Source organism: Dermacentor silvarum, chromosome 4 (genome assembly GCF_013339745.2).
Source record: "Dermacentor silvarum isolate Dsil-2018 chromosome 4, BIME_Dsil_1.4, whole genome shotgun sequence".
Taxonomy (NCBI): domain Eukaryota; kingdom Metazoa; phylum Arthropoda; class Arachnida; order Ixodida; family Ixodidae; genus Dermacentor; species Dermacentor silvarum.
In genome coordinates, this window is record NC_051157.2 from 155196855 (window position 1) to 155214992 (window position 18138).

General features: G+C 50.3%; 1 protein-coding gene across 1 annotated transcript; it reads left to right on the forward strand.

Annotated features, from left to right (window-relative positions):
• The first annotated feature begins 13158 nt into the window (after positions 1-13158).
• LOC119448997 (tigger transposable element-derived protein 6-like) lies at positions 13159-14289 on the forward strand. The gene has a single exon (XM_037712197.1). It carries the CDS (start codon positions 13159-13161, stop codon positions 14287-14289), a length of 1131 nt encoding a protein of 376 aa, XP_037568125.1.
• Positions 14290-18138: the final 3849 nt, after the last annotated feature.

Sequence of the window (18138 nt, forward strand, 5' to 3'; positions counted from 1 at the left end):
CGGGGAATTCTCCATAAATACCGAGAGTGGGGCGATTCCGCTCCATGGATACCTTCGTCAAGACGGAGGCGATGTCTGCCAAGGCGTCATTGCCGTCAGCAACACGGACACAACTGAATCGCTTCGGCAGCAGGTGCAATGGTGAGCAGGCACCATCGTCGAGGTGAGGAAATTCGACTCCTCAAACAAAGCTCGGGTCACCTTTGCCGGGAGGGAGAAACCGCGTTTTGTACACTATGAGAACCTGCTCATCACATTGCAAAACTACTACCGGACGATCCAGGCCTGCGGCCTGTGTGGGGCCGGTGGCCATACAGCGCATGCCTGTCCCAACACGCAGCCAAGCACATGCGGACTCTGCGGGCAACAAGCCCCACTTGTGGAGGGGGTGCAGGCCCCTCATGAGTGTGTTCCGCGGTGCTCGGTTTGTGGCAGTGGACACACTGCAAATTCGCGGGAGTGTGCGGCAAAATTCCGCACACACAAGACGGCCGCCCCAATGGGCGGGACAAATAATAAAATCGTGGCCAAGAAGAAGAGCCGTCATCTTGGCCCTCCCGGCGAGTCATCGAGCCGGGATGACAGCAACACCGAGAAGCCCGCGCCACCTACAGGAGAAGCCGACAAACGACCGCCGATGCAGCCGCCACCACACGGTGACACTGGATAACTGTCGACGGCACCACCACGCGGCGAAGCCAGGGCCTGGGCTAACAGTGTGAAACACGAAACGCAGGTGAGCAGTACGGGCAGGACTGCCTCCTCCTCCCCCCGTGCGGCACGCAGTGCCGAGCAAACAAAAATAGCAGCTCTCGAGGGCCAAATTGAGATGCTGCTCAAGAAAATTGCACTCCTAGAATCGCAATAAAAACAGCTTACCACTCCCCCCTCTACCCCCGCACCCGAGGCTATGGAGAGTGAGCCCGCAGCACCGAAGGCAGCACTGAGCACGGAAGCTGCACTTCAGGCCCGTCTAGAGGCCCGTATGGACGCCCGTTTCAATGCCCTAGAAACTCAAATTTCCGCGGCAATCACCTCCGCGATCGCCAAACTGATCGAAACAATACCCACAATCGTCGCACAGCACATCGCACAATCCTCGCGTGGCGTCCGACGAACCGGTGGTCTTATCAAAGACATGTCTCGCCGCTATCCAAAAACGTCGCGTCGCGTCACTGAAACTGAACTAGACGACGAGGACAGCTGCTCGCACTCCGGAATTGAGGATGCCCCCCTCCCCGCGAGTGCTGGCTCCGGAGCTGCATCCCTACAACCGCTCTTTCACTTCAATGACCATGGCAGGCAGCCCTCAAATTAGGCGCTCTCCCCGTATCAATTCGGACGCCCCCATCCAAATTACCCAATGAAACTGCCGGGGATTCCGCTCCCGTGCAAAGCGGGCGAACCTCCGGCTTTTCCTCTCAACATTCGCTTCACTCCCTGCGGTGGTTGCCCTCGAGGAGCCAGGGAGCGGCGCCACCCTTACAAACTATGTCACATTCCAACAGGACCCTTCTTCCTGTATATGCGTGCACAAAAATTATACAGCCAACCAGGTTGATTTGGAACTGAATACTGAATATTCTTATGTGATGGTCACCCTTCTTCCACTTAAGAAACAAAACGCATCATTACATATACTCAACATCTAGTTCTCCCATGTTAAAAAATGTAACTTTCGCAGCCCTCTTCAGTCGTGCCCTGAAGGCTGTGGACATAATTCTGACGCACCTCTCCCAAACCAACTGTGGACACAACACGTTTCAGTACGGCAATTTCTCGCCGACCGGCAATCGTATATCCGGATACAAGATGAAGAACACGGTCCCTACCAATTAGGCACGAGAGGTACCCCGCAGGGCACGGTCCTCTCACCTCTACTATTCAATTTGGCAGTGATGAAACTCCCGGCTCAGCTGGAGAATGTAGAAGGCATACAGCACGCGCTGTATGCCGACGACGTTACCATCTGGGCTAAACACAGATTGGTAGGAGACATTGAAGCCAACCTGCAGCAAGCGGAGGAGATTGGGGATGCCTACGCCCGCCGCTGTGGCCTTCAATGCTCCCCTGCCAAATCGGAATTTGTGCATTCACCCCTCGCCAAAGTGCACTACCAAAATTGAACTGTCCCTAGCAAACGAACCCATCCCAGAACACGATGAGATCAGAGTACTGGGTCTCTTTATTCATAAACACCGCCGAGTCGACACAACACTGGCCAAACTCCGCAGGGTGGGGGACCAGGTGGGCCCGCATGGTCCGCCGGGTCTCCAATAAACGCGGGGGGTTACGGTGCAAAGACGCCTTGCGGCTGGCGCACGCATTCGTAACCAGTTAAGTCTTGTACTCAACTCCTTACCTCCACCTTCGCAAGTTTGACGTGAACGCCTTCGAGGTGGTTCTCCGCAAAATTTACAAGCATGCTCTCGACCTCCCGGTCAACACGTCCAACCAGTGCCTCCTGGGCCTGGGAATGGTCAACACCTTCACGGAGCTCCGAGAAGCACACTTAATGAACCACTACACAAGACTCTCAAAGGCGCCGTCGGGTTGCCGCCTTCCTGCCCGATTACACATCCAACATCCAACACTAGCGGAAGAGCGCGTGCGCATCCCCGAAATCTGGAGATGCGCCCTGCACGTGCACCCTCTTCCGGCCAACATGACATGAGACGACCATAGTGGCCGGCGCCTCGCGCAGGTGGAAGCCCTTGGCACGTCACTATGGGAACAAACATGGAGTATTCTACGTGGACGCCTCCGGCCCACACCATGGGGGTTGGTACACGGCCGCAGTCGTCCATCAAAAGACCACGATGAACGGCCTCACGTTCAAAGCACAAGACATAACACTTGCGGAAGAGGTGGCCATCGCGCTCGCTTCCACAGATCAGGACTAGCGGGTCATCACCGACTCGTGAGGGGCCTGCAGGAGCATCGAAAAGGGCTTTGTACCCTATTTTGCGTACCGCATACTTCAAAACAGCGATTATCTCGGGGCCCCCGCGTCCCGGATAATATGGACTCCCGTGCACACGGGTCTCGAGGGCAACGAAGCAGCTGACGCCGCTGCCCGCGCACTTACTCTCCGGCATCGCCCTCGCCTCCCCTCGATGCGGACTCCGAACCCAATCCTGCTTTTACCTTTTCCTTCACTCAACATTACCAATTCGGCCACGCAATCTTTCCTAAGCCCTGTAAGGGCCTCACGAAGGCGGAGGAGCGTTTACTCCTTCCCCTCTATACTAAAACACTGCTGTGCCCGGCAGTCCTAAAACATTTCGACCCTGCTTGCACAGGGAAGTGTCCACACTGTGAGGAAAAGTCTTCGGACATTTTCCACATGGTGTGGGCATGCCAATCCACCCCGCACCTTCCCCCTATACCCAACCCAACCCGGGAGGACTGGGAGGCGGCCCTGCTCGGCTGCTCCGATCTGGCGAGCCAGAAGGCCCTGGTCGTGCGTGCCCAAGCCGCGGGCTCCTGTAATGCCCATAGCCAATGGGCTCCTGTAATGAGGAGCCCACCTAGTGTTTATAAGGAACGTCCCTTAAGGATCAGTCCACACCCTCCCTCTCAATACTTCGGCCAATAAAGTTTTTCAATCAGTCAGTCCAACTCTGAGAAGTTTCTGTACTTGCAATCGTCACTTTTGGGAAAAGCCACAGCAGCCATTGCTGGCATTCAAGTGACTGGGGCAAATTATACCACTGCCATTGAACTTCTAAAAGAGCACTTTGGTCGACGAGATGTGCTGATCCAAGAACACCTGACTCAGTTGCTGGACTTGCAACCAGTACGGAATAAAAAGGAGCATATCAGCATACGTCTGCTCTATGACCACCTGCAACGCAACATCGCTGGTTTCACAGGGCTCAGAATCAAAACAAACAGTTACGGCACCCTGCTCTCATCCACACTCCTGTGAATGCTGCCAACCGATTTTGTTGTCGGATACCATAAAGGAATTTCCGCTCCAAGCAAAGATGACGGGCTCAGCATCAAGAGTTTGCAAGCTTTTCTGAAAACAGAAGTAGAGAGCCGGGAAAATGCCCTTCATACTGGTAATCGCAAAGCCAGAGAATCAAGCCCAAAACATCGAGACAGAGAAAATAGCAAACCTCAAAAAGGCTCAGCAGCTTCTCTTTTCTCTGCAGGTAATTCAAAGCAGTCCGATCCGTGTGCATTCTGTGCTGCAAAGAATCATGCTACTCAGTGTCAAGCACACATCTCACTGGATGAAAAGAAGAAAAGACTCGCTGCGGCTGGTCGGTGCTTCCGATGTTGCATAAAGGGACACATTTTAAGAAAATGCCGCAACAAAAGAATAAAAAATCCCATCATCTCACCCTACGGGCAACCATGGTGGGATGCGAAAGCATCGCTGGGGGTGCACATCGAGTTTCCATTTCGTTTCACTTGGCAACACAACCGAATGAAAGTTGAGAGAATGTATTGAGAAGAGAGGAGACGTTTGTAAGGGGTTGTTGCGTCTTTGTGACGTTCGTTCTGGACGCTCCCGACCTTGCTCAGGTTGTTGTCGAACCAAAGCCGGTCTCACACATTGCAGCTGTGCCCGAAGCTCCAATCGAGGAAGTCGCGCTTGAACCGCGCGTCAGCACCGTCGAAGCCCAGGCGTTGTAATGGCCTCGAACGTGTTGCTGCTCTGGCTGCAGACTCGCTGTTGCCTCGTCGCTTCGGGATTGGGAGTTGCCGCTCGAAACTGCCGTTGCACTTCGACTTTCGAGCCCGGAGTTCGGGGTCGGCTTGATAACGCTGACGTTCTACTTCGGCATGCCGAGCCCGTGTTGCTTCCGTAGAAGTTTCCTGCCAACGTTGACATTTACGTTCGGCTTCCCTGGCCCGAAGTTCGGGGTCCGCTTGCCGACGCTGCCGTTTACATTCCGCTTCCCGAGCTTCCCTCTGATCCGCGGGGGTGGCGCTGCCGCTGCAACTAGCGCCTACGTTGACCGACGTTGATGTTCATGGCATTTCCCACATCGTTGCACAGAGAGAGAATGACGGAAGCACAGCAAACGCGCGCTTTATACTGCGCCGCGACACTTGCACCGCCTACCGGCGTACCCTTAGAGAGAGACGGAGAGTGAGAGTTATATGCAATGATTGCTGCGCCGCACCTGTGGCTGAGAGGGGGAGAGGGGAGGAGGAGCGCGCACACATGCGTAGGAGAGGAGAATGAGGGAGAGTTGCGCATGCGCAGTATGGGTGCGGACGCCGCAGAACGGACACTGCCCCGAGCATAAGATGCTCTCGCATCTAAAATGCAAGGTATGTGGTAGAAGACAGATCTGACTCAGATGTGTGACCCAACGTGGAAGCCACCCGAGAACAGAGCCACAGAGTTGCACTCTTCAACAGAAAACAAATCCGACAAAGTACCCACTGTGTTGCTCCAAACCACTCAAGTATGGGCAGAGGGACAAAGAAGAGCTCTCACCTGTCTCCTCTTTCACGGAGGTAGCCAATGAAGCTTTGTCACTAAAGACCTCTCAAGTGAACTGCAACTAGAGGTCGTAGGTGAAGAGGACATCACAATCAACCCATTCAAAGGAGCAGGAAACATTATCAACCCATTCAAAGGAGCAGGAAACATTATAAAAGAAAAGCGCACGAGAGTAAGAATTAAGCTAAGAAGTCAATACGATCGTAAAGAGCACCCTATCGAAGCTCTGGAAATGCCGTATATCTGCTCCGATCGGTTTCATGTTCCTGAGGACATCCTAAAGAAGGTGCAAGTGGACATGGATGAACAGGCAGATGTCACTAAGGCACCAGCCCATTTGAAGGGAAGCGGGATTGACATTCTTATCTGTGTTGACTATTACTGAACATGCAACTCGCTGACAACAAAGCTGTTGCAAAGAAGCGCTTGGCTAGCCTCACGAAGACGTTAATGAAAGATGAGGCGATACTGATCAAGTATGACAAGACTATCCGTCAGTACCTGGAACATGGATTCGCAGAACGAATTCCATAGTAAGAAATCAACGACGCAAGCTGAGTATACTATACATGCGTCATCATGCTGTCTTTAGGCCTGACAACCTTTTGACCAAAATTAGTCGTATTTGACATATCTTCTCATGATGTAGGTTGTATATCTCTAAACAAATCCCTGGAACCAGGACCGTACTTGAATCCGGATTTGCTTAAGGTGTTACCTAACTTCACAATTCATCATACTGGATTAAGTGCCGACGTTGAGAAGGCATTTCTGCAAATTTCGGTGCAACTAGCAGATCGTGATGCCCTCTGATTTTTTTGGTATGGACATTTTCCAACAAATGAAGACCCAGAGCCTCCTACTGAAGTCTGGAAAGTGACATGGGCCCCTTTTGGTGACAAGTAGTCCTCCATTCCTCCTCGCAGCCACCGTGCACCACCATCTGTCCACGACAGGAGATTATTCAGAAATAAGAAAAACCATCCGCGAGAGCCTTTACGTGGACGACCTCATAACAGGAGCGAAAACAGTGGAGGAGGCTGCAGACTTCTACCGAGGGGCACTAGATGCCATGAATCGAGCCAGCATGACACTGCGCAAGTGGGACTCCAATTCCAAGAAGCTGCAACAGCTGTTCAACGACGAAGGAATCGGATGCACCCTTGTCTACGTGCAATGTCTAACAGCATGTGTCTCACGGGTCCTCGGACTTGTATGGGATAAGGACAGAGATCATTTGGCATTTTCCATGGAGGCCATCTTAGATTTCCTAGACCGAAACAGCAACATGAAACGATTCATCCTTCAGGCATCGGCTCGTATATATGACCCGCTTGGTCTCATTTCTCCTGTCACAGTGAAAACAAAGTTGATGTTCCAAACACTGTGGGAAGTAAGTATTGAGTGGGACGCTCCTCTGGCTGAAGAAGTCAAAGCAGCTTGGACGCAGTGGTACAGCCCAGTAGCGCACCCAGGATCTCTGCCAGGGGGGGTGTTGACAGTTTGCCAATACCATCTAACACAGCACTAATTTCGATTATTTCACGGGAAATTGTCAAAAAATGCGCTCTTTGCGAGTGTGCAGTCGATTGCGTGTCTTACATCTTAGTCGCAGCACTCAAATGCGTAAGGAAAGAAAGGGGGTTAAACGAAAGGGGGGGCCTCGGGGGGGGGGGGGGGGTTACAACCCCTGAATCCCCCCCCGTCGGTGCGCCACTGGTACAGCCAGCTACACCATTTAATAGACGTAATAGTGCTGTAATGAATTTGGTTCGAGTCTTATTTAACCGGCCGAGGTGTTGCCTCAGGGCAGAAAGAAACAAAGCCAGCTGCAAATTAACAAACACAAAAAGTACACTTTATATCAAAAACAACAACATCAAACAATACAGAGCAGGGACATGACATTAATTCATTGAACCTCAACGTGAGTTGGCTGATGTTATAGTAACCAACTTTAAGTGCAACCCTGTGCACGCATCAAACAGTGCGAGGTTCAACACAACGCTCTTAAACTGAACGCAGTGGACACGAAGGCTACACAGTCCGGGTTCTACTCACTAAAATCGTGAAAGAAAGTTCACCGGTGTTAAGTTCCTGCTGGAAACGGTCTGGATGACGAAGGTATAGGAGCGACACTCACAGACGCTTGAGGACGGCCAAGCCATGCAGCTGTCTGGTCGTCGCAACGCCGCCCCGTCTTCGCAAACCAAGAGAGACGCCACAGATCGCCGGGAAAGCGCTTTGCGTCTGGGTGGAGGCCTCTGTGAGCCCGGGTCCAGGAGCCTGTCAAGCCCGTACCTCCGCACCCCAGCAGCCTTCCTCAAACGGTCCCTGCTTAAGATGTGCCCGGTAGACACCAGACCATCAGGGAAACATCGATGCGGTTGGGTGAAGGCCTTGTACGCTCGGGTCCTTCTGGCCCTACGCGCGTACACCTTCGCACTTCAGCAGCCATTCTCGAACTGCCCCGCTGACGCGACTCTTCCGGACTTCTTCTTCTTCATATTCTTTTTTTCTCTTTTTTCTTGCTACGCTCGGCGCGGTCGTGCCAAAGCCGCGTGGCACGTCGTCGCTGTCGTCTTCATTGCTCAGAAAGCTCGCGCGGCGCCGTAAATTCGCCACTCTTTGATGATTGGTGCAACGCCGCCGCCCCGTACAGCCGCACCGACGTATGCCAAGTAATTGTGACCGGTCACAAACTTTACTGTTACATATAATTCTTTTTTTGAGTGAGAACATTTAGAAGTGCATGAACGTTTCTATTAGTCTTGGTATCTTGGTTAGTTGGTTTGTGTATGTGGTGTAGCTTACCCAACGATAGCTGGAAGTGCACGTATTCACAGATGCAAGCACTAAAGCTTAGAGCACAGTTGTATATCTGCGCATCTCCGGGTTCAAGGAAGCAAAGGCGACTCTTGTCTTCTCAAAGTCACGAGTAGCACCGATTGAGAGAATGTCTCTTCCAAGACTGGAATTAATGGTGACAGGTGCTCGATTGAGGGAACATTTGAGGCGATCCCTAAACCTCCCAATAGCCAAATGGTATCTGTGAACAGATTCTTCTATTGCGCTGCATTGGGTGCGAGGTTCCGCACAACAATGGAAGCCCTTTGTCGCAAACAGAGCATTAGAAATTAAGCAGCGAACAGATCCAGACATCTGGAATCACTGTTCTGAGATTGAAAATCCAGTCGATCTTTTGACAAGGGGAGTCACATTCAAGGCACTTAAGTCGAGCCCAGTTTGGTGGAATGAACCTGCTTGGCTTTCACAGCCATCTGCTTGCTGGCCAAGTCATGAAGGCATCACTGATATGACCATCGCAGAGGAGGAAAGAAGAACCCATCGCGCTCACAATGTAACTGCAAAGGAATCTGTCTTGCCTCTGCAAAAATACAGCTCCCTCACTAGACTGTTTCGAATGACAGCCTGGGTGTTACGATTTTCCCACAACGCCAGGCACCCCAAGCAGAAATACAAGGGCCCTCTTACGACAGATGAAATTCAAAAGGCTCACACTTGTTTGATCCTTCAAGCACAATTCGAGGCCTTTGAAGCTGAACTCAAATGTCTTCGCTGCTCGACATGCATGTCAAGTGATTCCTCGATATGTGGTCTCAGCGTCATCTGTGACCTCGATGGAGTGCTAAGAGTGGGAGGAAGGCTCAATGCAGCCGAGTTGCAACGTTAAGCATCCCATTATCCTCCCGTCGAGACATCCCTTCACGGCGCTAACAATCAGCTCAACCCACCACTGTCTCCTGCATGCTGGCACACTGGAGACTCTTACTGAACTGAGGGAACAGTACTGGATTGTGCAAGGGAGGCAAATGGTGAAAAAGGTGCTTAAGAAATGTGTGACTAGCAGCCGTTTTAACGGCCATGCTGATACTGAGCCAGTGGCTCCTCTGCCTCTTGAGAGGGTGACACAAGCACTACCCTTTGATGTTACCGGTGTAGACTTTGCTGCACCACTGAGCACAAAAGATCAAGGAAATAACCGGAAGTCTTACATCGTTATTTTCATGTGTCCAGTGACTCACGCAATACACCTTGAACCGGTGACCGACATGTCCACCTGAAACGTTTATCTCGAGAAGAGGAGTCTGTCGAGTCATCTTTTCTGACAACACCAAGACATTCTAGTGCGCTTCTAAGGATCTAAGGCGACTGTGGACAACAATACGAGGAGAAGACATTCATAACTTCTTCACAAGCCACCAAATCGAGTGGAAATTTATAGCAGAGAAATCCGCTTGGTGGGACGGATTCTGGAAAAGGATGGTTCGGTCCGTGAAAACATTAATGAAGAAGGTCTTGGGAAACAGCTACGAGGGCAATTCAGAAAGTAATGCCTCCAAGCCCACTACTTTACCAATACTACTGCAAACATTTTGAACTCTTTATCATTAAGGCACTGATGTTTAGGAGCTACCTTCCTATCTCTTCTCATTCTAGAGTACCGTATTTTCCAGTGTATAAGTCGCATATTTTTCTGAAATATGGGAATGGCACCCACACGCTAGTGAAACGTCATTAAGTTTTTTTAATCGCTTACCAAAACGAACAGGTGCATCTTATACACCGGTGCGACTTGTATACTTTTTTTTCTGGAAAAACTGATGTTTTTAGGGGGTGCGGCTTATACAAAGGTGTGACTTATAGCCCGAAAAATACGGTAATCGAGCAATCCATGGCATCCAGTGGTAACGTCCGGGTGAAACAGCGAGCTGTAATTGAATTTCTGACTGCGGAAGGTAGTGCGCCCAACATTCATCGCCGTCTGACTGCAGTTTACGAGGATGCCTTTGTTGACGTCAGCACTGTGCGGAGGTGGGCAAGGACTGTGAAAGACCAAATTCTAGCCGCATCAATCTCCAGGGTCAGCACCAAAGTGGACGGCCCGCAACGGCCTCTGATGAGGATCATCAACATCAGGTGGACAAGTTGATTCCGGGCAATCGCAGGATCAAGCAACACGAGATTGCAACAACACTCGCCATTTCCATTGGTTCAGTTAACCACATCATTAAGGACCTCCTGCGTTACAAGAACATTTGCTCTCATTGGGTACCACGGCAACTGACGACCGACAGGAAAGAGTCAATAAAGAGAATCTGTCAGCAGCTGCTCCTACGATATGAACAGGAAGGTGATGACCTTCTTCGCAGAATTGTTACTGGCGACGAGTCATGGACACACCATTACAATCCGGAAACGAAGCATCAGTCGATGGAGTACCACCACACCGTCCTCTCCTCCCCCCCAAACAATTCAAGTTGTCCCATATGCTGGCAAGGTGTTGCTGAACCTCTTCTGGGATTGGGATGGTGTCATGCATACTGAATTTCTGCGAAACGGTCAGACAATAAACTTGGACCACTACGTTGAACCCTAAAGCAACTGCAAGCCAGATTGCAATGCACTCACAAAGATGACCAGGCAATTCTGCACCACGACAATTATCGTCCGCACACAAGCCACAAAACTCGGAAAGCACTGCAGCGGCTGAGGTTCATGGCCATTCTGCCTCCTCCTGCCTATAGTCCGGATCTTGCACCCTACGACTTTTCGCTCTTCCCCAAACTTAAGGCCTTAAGGGCCAATGCTACAGTTGTGACGCGGAGGTGGAAGCAGCAGTTCGGCAATGGTGTCACCAGCAGCCACCCCAATCCTTCACCGATGTCATGAAAAACCTCGTTTTGTGTTGGTGCAAGTGTGTTGCCTATAATGGGGACTATGTTGAAAAATGATGCCACCAAATGATGACAACTCACTCGTCACTGACGCTACCGCCAAAGAATGGTCGACCAATTTTGGCGCCGCTGGCAAAAGGAGTACCTGATGAATCTCCGATCAGCACAATTCGCTGTACCGAATTCGTCAAGTGCACTGAAGAAAGGCACTGTCGTTTTAGTTCATGAACATTATCTACTGAGGCCGCTCTGGAAAAATGAACAAGTGGCAGAAGTTCTCGGACGAGATGGAACAATCAGAGCCTGCATGGTATGCATACCTAATGGAACCACAGTGAGAAGATCGATTCAACTGTTGTACCCCATGGAATACACGGACGAATGACCTGAAGCTCATTTCGAAGGGGAGGGGGGTATGAAGAAAATGCCAAATCAGACGCTTGTATGCATATAGGGAAGAGATCGAGAGAATATGTGACACCGGCTCTAGCAAAGCAACTATATGCTTTATCAGAAGAATGGCTAAGCTGATTGCAGCCATGACTTCCCGCTGTAGCCGTGATGCTATGCGCCAAAACTCACCAGTCTTGGCTGAAGTGAAGGATTTTATTGCTTATTTAGATTTCTGGGAGGAAGAACTTGGAAAGCTAGGTTTCCTTGGCCAGGGTACTGCAGAGGGACTTCACATTACTCTGGCAAGCACCGCATCCATTCTCAAATATGTAACAGCAAAACTTGGCTATAAGTACTTGTTAACTTCCCGACTAAGTCAGGATCCTCTGGAGAATGTGTTCGGGATCTTGAGGCAAATGTCTGGAAGCAATGATCATCCGATGCCGAGACAGTTTCTACTTTCAAGAAACTGTCTCTCATTCTGCAGTTTGGCAAAGGCACCTGCAAACAGAAATGTGTCGCCATCAATGCTGAAGAGCCTCATACGTGGGAGATGCAAGGACCACAGAGAGGTTCAGAAGAAGCTTGACGAGCTTATGGATGTTGGCTGTCTCAAAAAAGTCCATAAAATACTTGCGTCATCTGGCATACTAATGGGTCACAGCGCAATGGTTTCAGCAAAAAGTGACTCCTGAGTAATTTATTACGTCACAGGATATGTTGCAAGAAGGATGATAAGAAAAACCAAATATGATGAATGTGCAAAAGCGCTAACTCATCCATCTGATTATTAAATGACTGCGAATGCCTGTTTAGTCAAAGAAGTAAACAGGGGAGGACTGCTTCACCCATCTGATGAACTGCACACTTTTATCGCAAAGATGGAAGACTCGTTTACATACTGCTTCAGCTTCAGCAAACTGCAAGCAAATAGCATAATGGACCTGATTTCTGCGCTGGCAAGAAATCAACTGAATCATGTTGGCAGCAAACAACACTCGACAGATGCAACCAACAGCCTCATCAAATTTCATGCAATGACCAGGCTGCATTTCATAGTAAAAGCAGAAAACAAGGCACGGGAGGGCAAGCGGCAGCGAATACACTATTTGAACCTTTGTTGCGTTACGTGAATATGCCTGGACTTACAGTAGAACCGCGTTATAATGAAGCGGGATATAACGAACTAATGGATATAACGAAGCAATTGTAATTCCCCTTGAAATTCCCATAGACGCCCATGTATTTAAAACCTCGTTTTAACGAAGCGAAAATTTCCTCACAATGGATATAACGAACCATTCTTTGTCCACAATGAGCATTTACTGATCATTTTGGTATACGTGAATTCAATATGTTATAGTGCGCGACGGTTTACGTCCCATCACGGCTGCGGTAATTCAAAACTCGCGCCTTGCGCTCCCCAGGAGCCGCCTGCCAACACGCGCGTGGGTGCGCGTCTCCCTGCCTCCCCTTTCCTCAGGAACTAATGGACTCGCCCGCGCAGCAACTCGCGCGAGCGTGCGCGTCAGCCGGCCTCCCCTCTCCTGTGGAACTCATTGACCCACCCGCGCATCTGACCTCCTCCTCCGACACGAGATGGACAACGGCAAACGTAAGCGCAAAACTATAACAATCGAGCAGAAGTCGGCAATGCTGAAAGCCGTTGAATCCGGCGTCAAGAAAAAAAAAGTGGGCGAAGATTTCGGCGTATCGTTGAGCACGCTGTCGACGATCTTAAGCAAGAGAGAAGCTATTACCGGCGCTGTTGCACGTGGCGTCAAAGGCGACCGAATGAAGCTGCGAGCCCCCGCCTTCGAAGCTGTCGAGAAGGCGGTGTTCAACTGGTTTTTAGAAATCAGAGCAAGCGGCACTCCTGTGAGCGGGGCACTTCTGCAGCAGAAGGCAAGGAGCTTCGCGTGCATCATGGGGCACGATGATTTTGTGGCGAGTGACGGCTGGCTGGATTTGTTCAACGCAGATGAGACTGCCCTGTTCTATCAGATGTTGCCGCAAAAAACCTTGGCCCTCAAAGGTGACCGCTGCCAGGGCGGTAAGCAGAGCAAGGTCCGTGTGACCGTGCTACTTTGTGCGAATATGGACGGGTCCGAAAAGGTGCCGGCCCTCGTGATCGGCAAAAGTGCATCACCACGATGCTTCAAAGGAAAGCGGAAACTCCAAGTGAGTTATGTGTCCAACCGCAAGGCCTGGATGACAAGAGAGATCTTCGCACAATGGCTGCGTGAGTGGGACGAGCGGCTGGGCAAGCAGAACCGCAAGATATGCCTCGTCCTGGATAACTGCGCGGCCCACCACACTACCGTTGTGCTTAAAAACATTGAACTGTGCTTTTTGCCGCCTAACACTACTGCGGTTGTGCAACCCCTCGATCAAGGTGTGATCATGAACTTTAAGTCGGGCTACCGCAAGCGTGTCATCGACCGAATTTTGCTCAATATGAGCATGAAGCGCGAGACAACGATCGACCTGTACATGGCGATCGAGATGTTACAAGCTGCCTGGATGGCCGTCACTGCAAGCACGATCGCCAACTGCTTCCGGCATGCCTCATTTGGCGTCAGCAGCGGAGAGCCCAGCGAAGATCTCGGTGATGTCGCCAGTGAGGGTGCCGCGGGCGACCAGGCCCAGACGTCGTGGGACGCTCTCCTTGACGCCGGCGTTGTGCCTGACTGCGACACATTCTGCACGTACAGCGGTGAGCACTGTTAGGGTGAACACGCGAGCGCGTGGCCGACGGCACTGTCAGCGCCCCGTTACGGTCATCACTGGAAACATTGCGCATGCGCATCACGCCTTCCGCGAAATAATTGTTCCACCGCGCGCATGACGTCATGAATGCACTTGTTCGTCGTCTGCTAGCCGCATTTTTGTTTTCTAAGCCCATGCATCCTGCATTTTAAGATTTCTTTAAACATCTGTGCTTGAACAGAACAAGACAAAAAAACTTGTATATCTATGGGGGCGTGTCTATTCGTTCCCTTCAAAGTTGTTGTGCATGCAACGCCGTATATAAAACAACCAAACATCTTTCGCAGCCGTTCATTCTGTCGCCAGATCGTATTATGGCTAGGGTTCCCGATGATGAACGGCGCTCAATTGTCGATCTTTCCCTGAAAGGTTATTCCCAGCGGTATATTGGCGCTTTAGTTAATAGGCCCCTGAAGACTGTGAACAGGATAATTCAAGCCTACAAGTATGAAGGTCGCATTCAGGATGCACCCCGCGCGCCCCGCCCTAAAGCTACCACAGACGATGAAGACGCCCTCATAGTTGCAGCTGCTGTTCGTAACCCTTTCTTGCCAGCCCCAGCAATACGCGAGGACTTGGATTTGGACGTTTCGGACACCACTGTTCGACGTCGCCTGCGTACTGCGGGCCTTCACAGTCGCGTCGCAGCGCAGAAGCCACTACTAACGGCGGCGAACAAGGACGCACGACGGCAGTTCGCTGAGCTGCACGAAGCATGGACATCAGAAGAGTGGGGTCGCGTCATCTTTTCGGATGAGTCGACGTTTTCGACGCGACAAGACCAAAGATTGCGTGTTTGGAGACTACCAGGCACACGGTGAGGCAAACTTCCTGCTTTGAGAAGCAATTGTTTTAGTTAACGTCACAATGCCACACAGGAACGACCCGGACAACGTGCAAGGTGTTTCTGCCAGTGGGAGATCGAGTGTGAACGTGTGGGGTGCTGTTTCAAGATATGGTTTAGGGCCCCTGCAACGTATACGTGGACACTTATCGTCGGAACAATACTGCAACATTTTGAACAATGTGCTGTTGCCATATGCGAGCAGTTTATTCCCAGACGGTGATTACCTGTTCCAACAGGACCGGTCACCGATACACACGGCGCGGGCTGTCAAGGAGTTCCAGGCGGAGCAGCACATGCAGCTACTGGAATGGCCTCCGAAAGGAGCGGACCTGAATGTGATAGAAAACGTGTGGGGCCGTCTGAAAGCTTCTTTGGCAAGGAAGCCCCTTTATTCCGCGACTTCGGACCAGTTGTGGGTGCAAGTCAGCAACGAGTGGGAAAGGCTGAAAGCCGATCGGGAATATGTTCGATCACTTTACGACTCGTTACCGTCCAGAATAGCTGCAGTCGTTGCTGTAAGTGGTCACATGACTCGCTATTAGATTTGCTCATGTTTTTATATTTGTTCTCATGGTCTTGTTTAACTTGAATTGCAAAAGTGCAATTTTCTTGAATAAAAAGTTTAATAATTATCCCTCTTACACTCACTTTTTTCCTTCACGCGCCAATCTTCAATCCAGATGGACCTTGAAATGCAGAAGGTATCAGCTCAGCGAACAAAAAATGCGGCTAGCAGACGACGAACAAGCGTATCGATGACGTGATGCGCGCGGTGGAAAGAGTGTTTCGCAAAACACATGCTGCGCATGTGCAATGTTTCCAACGATGGCTGTTACGCGGCGCTGATAGTGCCGTCGGCCACGCGCTCGCGTGTTCACCCTATCAGTGCTCACCGCTGTACGTCGGTGCCGATGCTGACGCGGTGACAACCGAAGAGTTGTCAGATGCGGAAATTATGCACGCGGTGACGGGGGTGCATAATGACGACAGTGACGAATGTGTCGACACCCCGGAGCCTAATGTTTGCGAACCCGACGAACCGACGCCCGCACAAGCGCTGGATGCGACAGACCTGCTGCGCCGCTTCTTTGGTGCTCACGATGACGGCGAGGACGGACTCGAAATAGCGGCTGCAGCTGAAAAAGCAGTCATCCGCTTGAAGAAGAGTCGGCAAAAGTCTATTAAGGACTATTTTTCTTCGAAGTGATCTGCCAGCTGGTGTGCTGAATTTGGCGGAAATAAAGTGCATTGTTCGTTATTATTTTGCTAGTTTTTTGCCTTCCGACGGCCGTTTTGCGCTGCGCGGCGGGCTGCTGTGATATTCGGTGGTGAGTACATTCTCTCTTGCTGGCTAATTGTCGGTAGAAATGGATATTGGCTATAACAAACTAATGGTTATAACGAAGTAATTACGACTCCCCCTTCAACTTCGTTATAACGAGGTTTGACTGTATGTGTTCCCCTAATTGTGATTTAGAACTGCTTGTTGCACGAGAATTGTGATGTAGAAAAATAAACATGCAATCTTTCAACTCTCTGCACTCTGTGTTTGTATATGCATGAGTCGAGATGTAGAAAATCCACCAGACACGAAACTTTTATTTGATAGACGGCAAGTGAACAACTGCAAAGTGAAGGAAGTAAAAATGTATCCTTAAATTCTGCATATGCTTTAACACGGTGAAAGGGGGGTTACAACCGTTTGTAAATGTGAGCATATACTCGCTCCTGTGTTTGCAGCAGTTTATAAAAATTTACGCGAGGTCTGATCGTGGAGTAAACCGGCTCTTGGATGCTACCTAGAATGTTTGCCAAGCCACTAGAGACAGCTCAGAACTGGGAAAAATGTGTGCTTGAGGTAGTTCCATACATTCACAAGGTTTCGCATAACCTCAAGAAAGTGGCCAATAGGCACGAAGTTGGAGTGATTTTTTCTGCCCCCAACAAACTCGACCGTCTTTGCCCTCGCATAGCCACAGCAGGCGAAACAAGGCGAGGTTGGCGTAAGAACCACCTTTCGCCCTATCTCAGCTGCACCTGCGGAGTTGTCTATGAGATTCCTTTGCTCTGTGGCAAAATCTTTATCAGTCAAACAGGAAGGTGTGTTAATGACCGATTTAGAGAATACGCCTTGAATATTAAAAAGAAGGAGCGAACGCATTTGGCAGATCACGTGAACTCTTGCGCATGTGAGGAATTATTTTTTGACGCCAGGATTCTTGGTAGAGGAGCCACAATGAGCAGGCCCGCTTGATACTGGAAGCTTATCACATAAAAAAAGAGAGGGGAAGGTTGCATCAGTGAACCTTCTTTAAGTCTCTACGCAAAAGAGTTTGGATACCTCGACGCACATGTAAATTAGTGAGGCACTTCTTGAACACTGTCCTTATGTTTTTTATTTATTTTCCTTATGGTGTGTTTTTTTTTTTTTCCTTTTTTTTAACATTTCTGCGCATATGCCCTTTTCATTTATATTTCATGACGACGTTGTGAAATAAACAGTTGAAAGTAGCACCTGTCCTGTGTCTGACCCTCCTTTTGTGCCTTGTCTCCTTGTTTGCACTTTAAGAAGTTTATCAAGAGATAGCTTAATGGCCACGCTACATTTCATGCTTATATCTCCGTGTAAAGCACACCACAGCTAGTGCAATACACTGCCGGATTCCACTTATAACCAGCTGTTTGGAAGCTCTGCAGACTGTTTGGAAGTTCCGCAGCGCACCTGGCCAGCTCAACCGCAGGGCGTCCACGCGGCCGACCGATCTAAAAAGCGACAACAGCGCCGCCGCTGCTGGCACGATCTCTTGCTACACTCGGCGACGGGCAATGCTCTCACCTCCCCTTCTAGCCACTACAGCTGCAGCACCAAAAACAGCCGTGCATGGCATTTGTGTGATGTTTACTGCACTGCATTTTACGCTTTCTTAACCTCCTAGCGTGCTTCGTGCGACTATCATTACCCA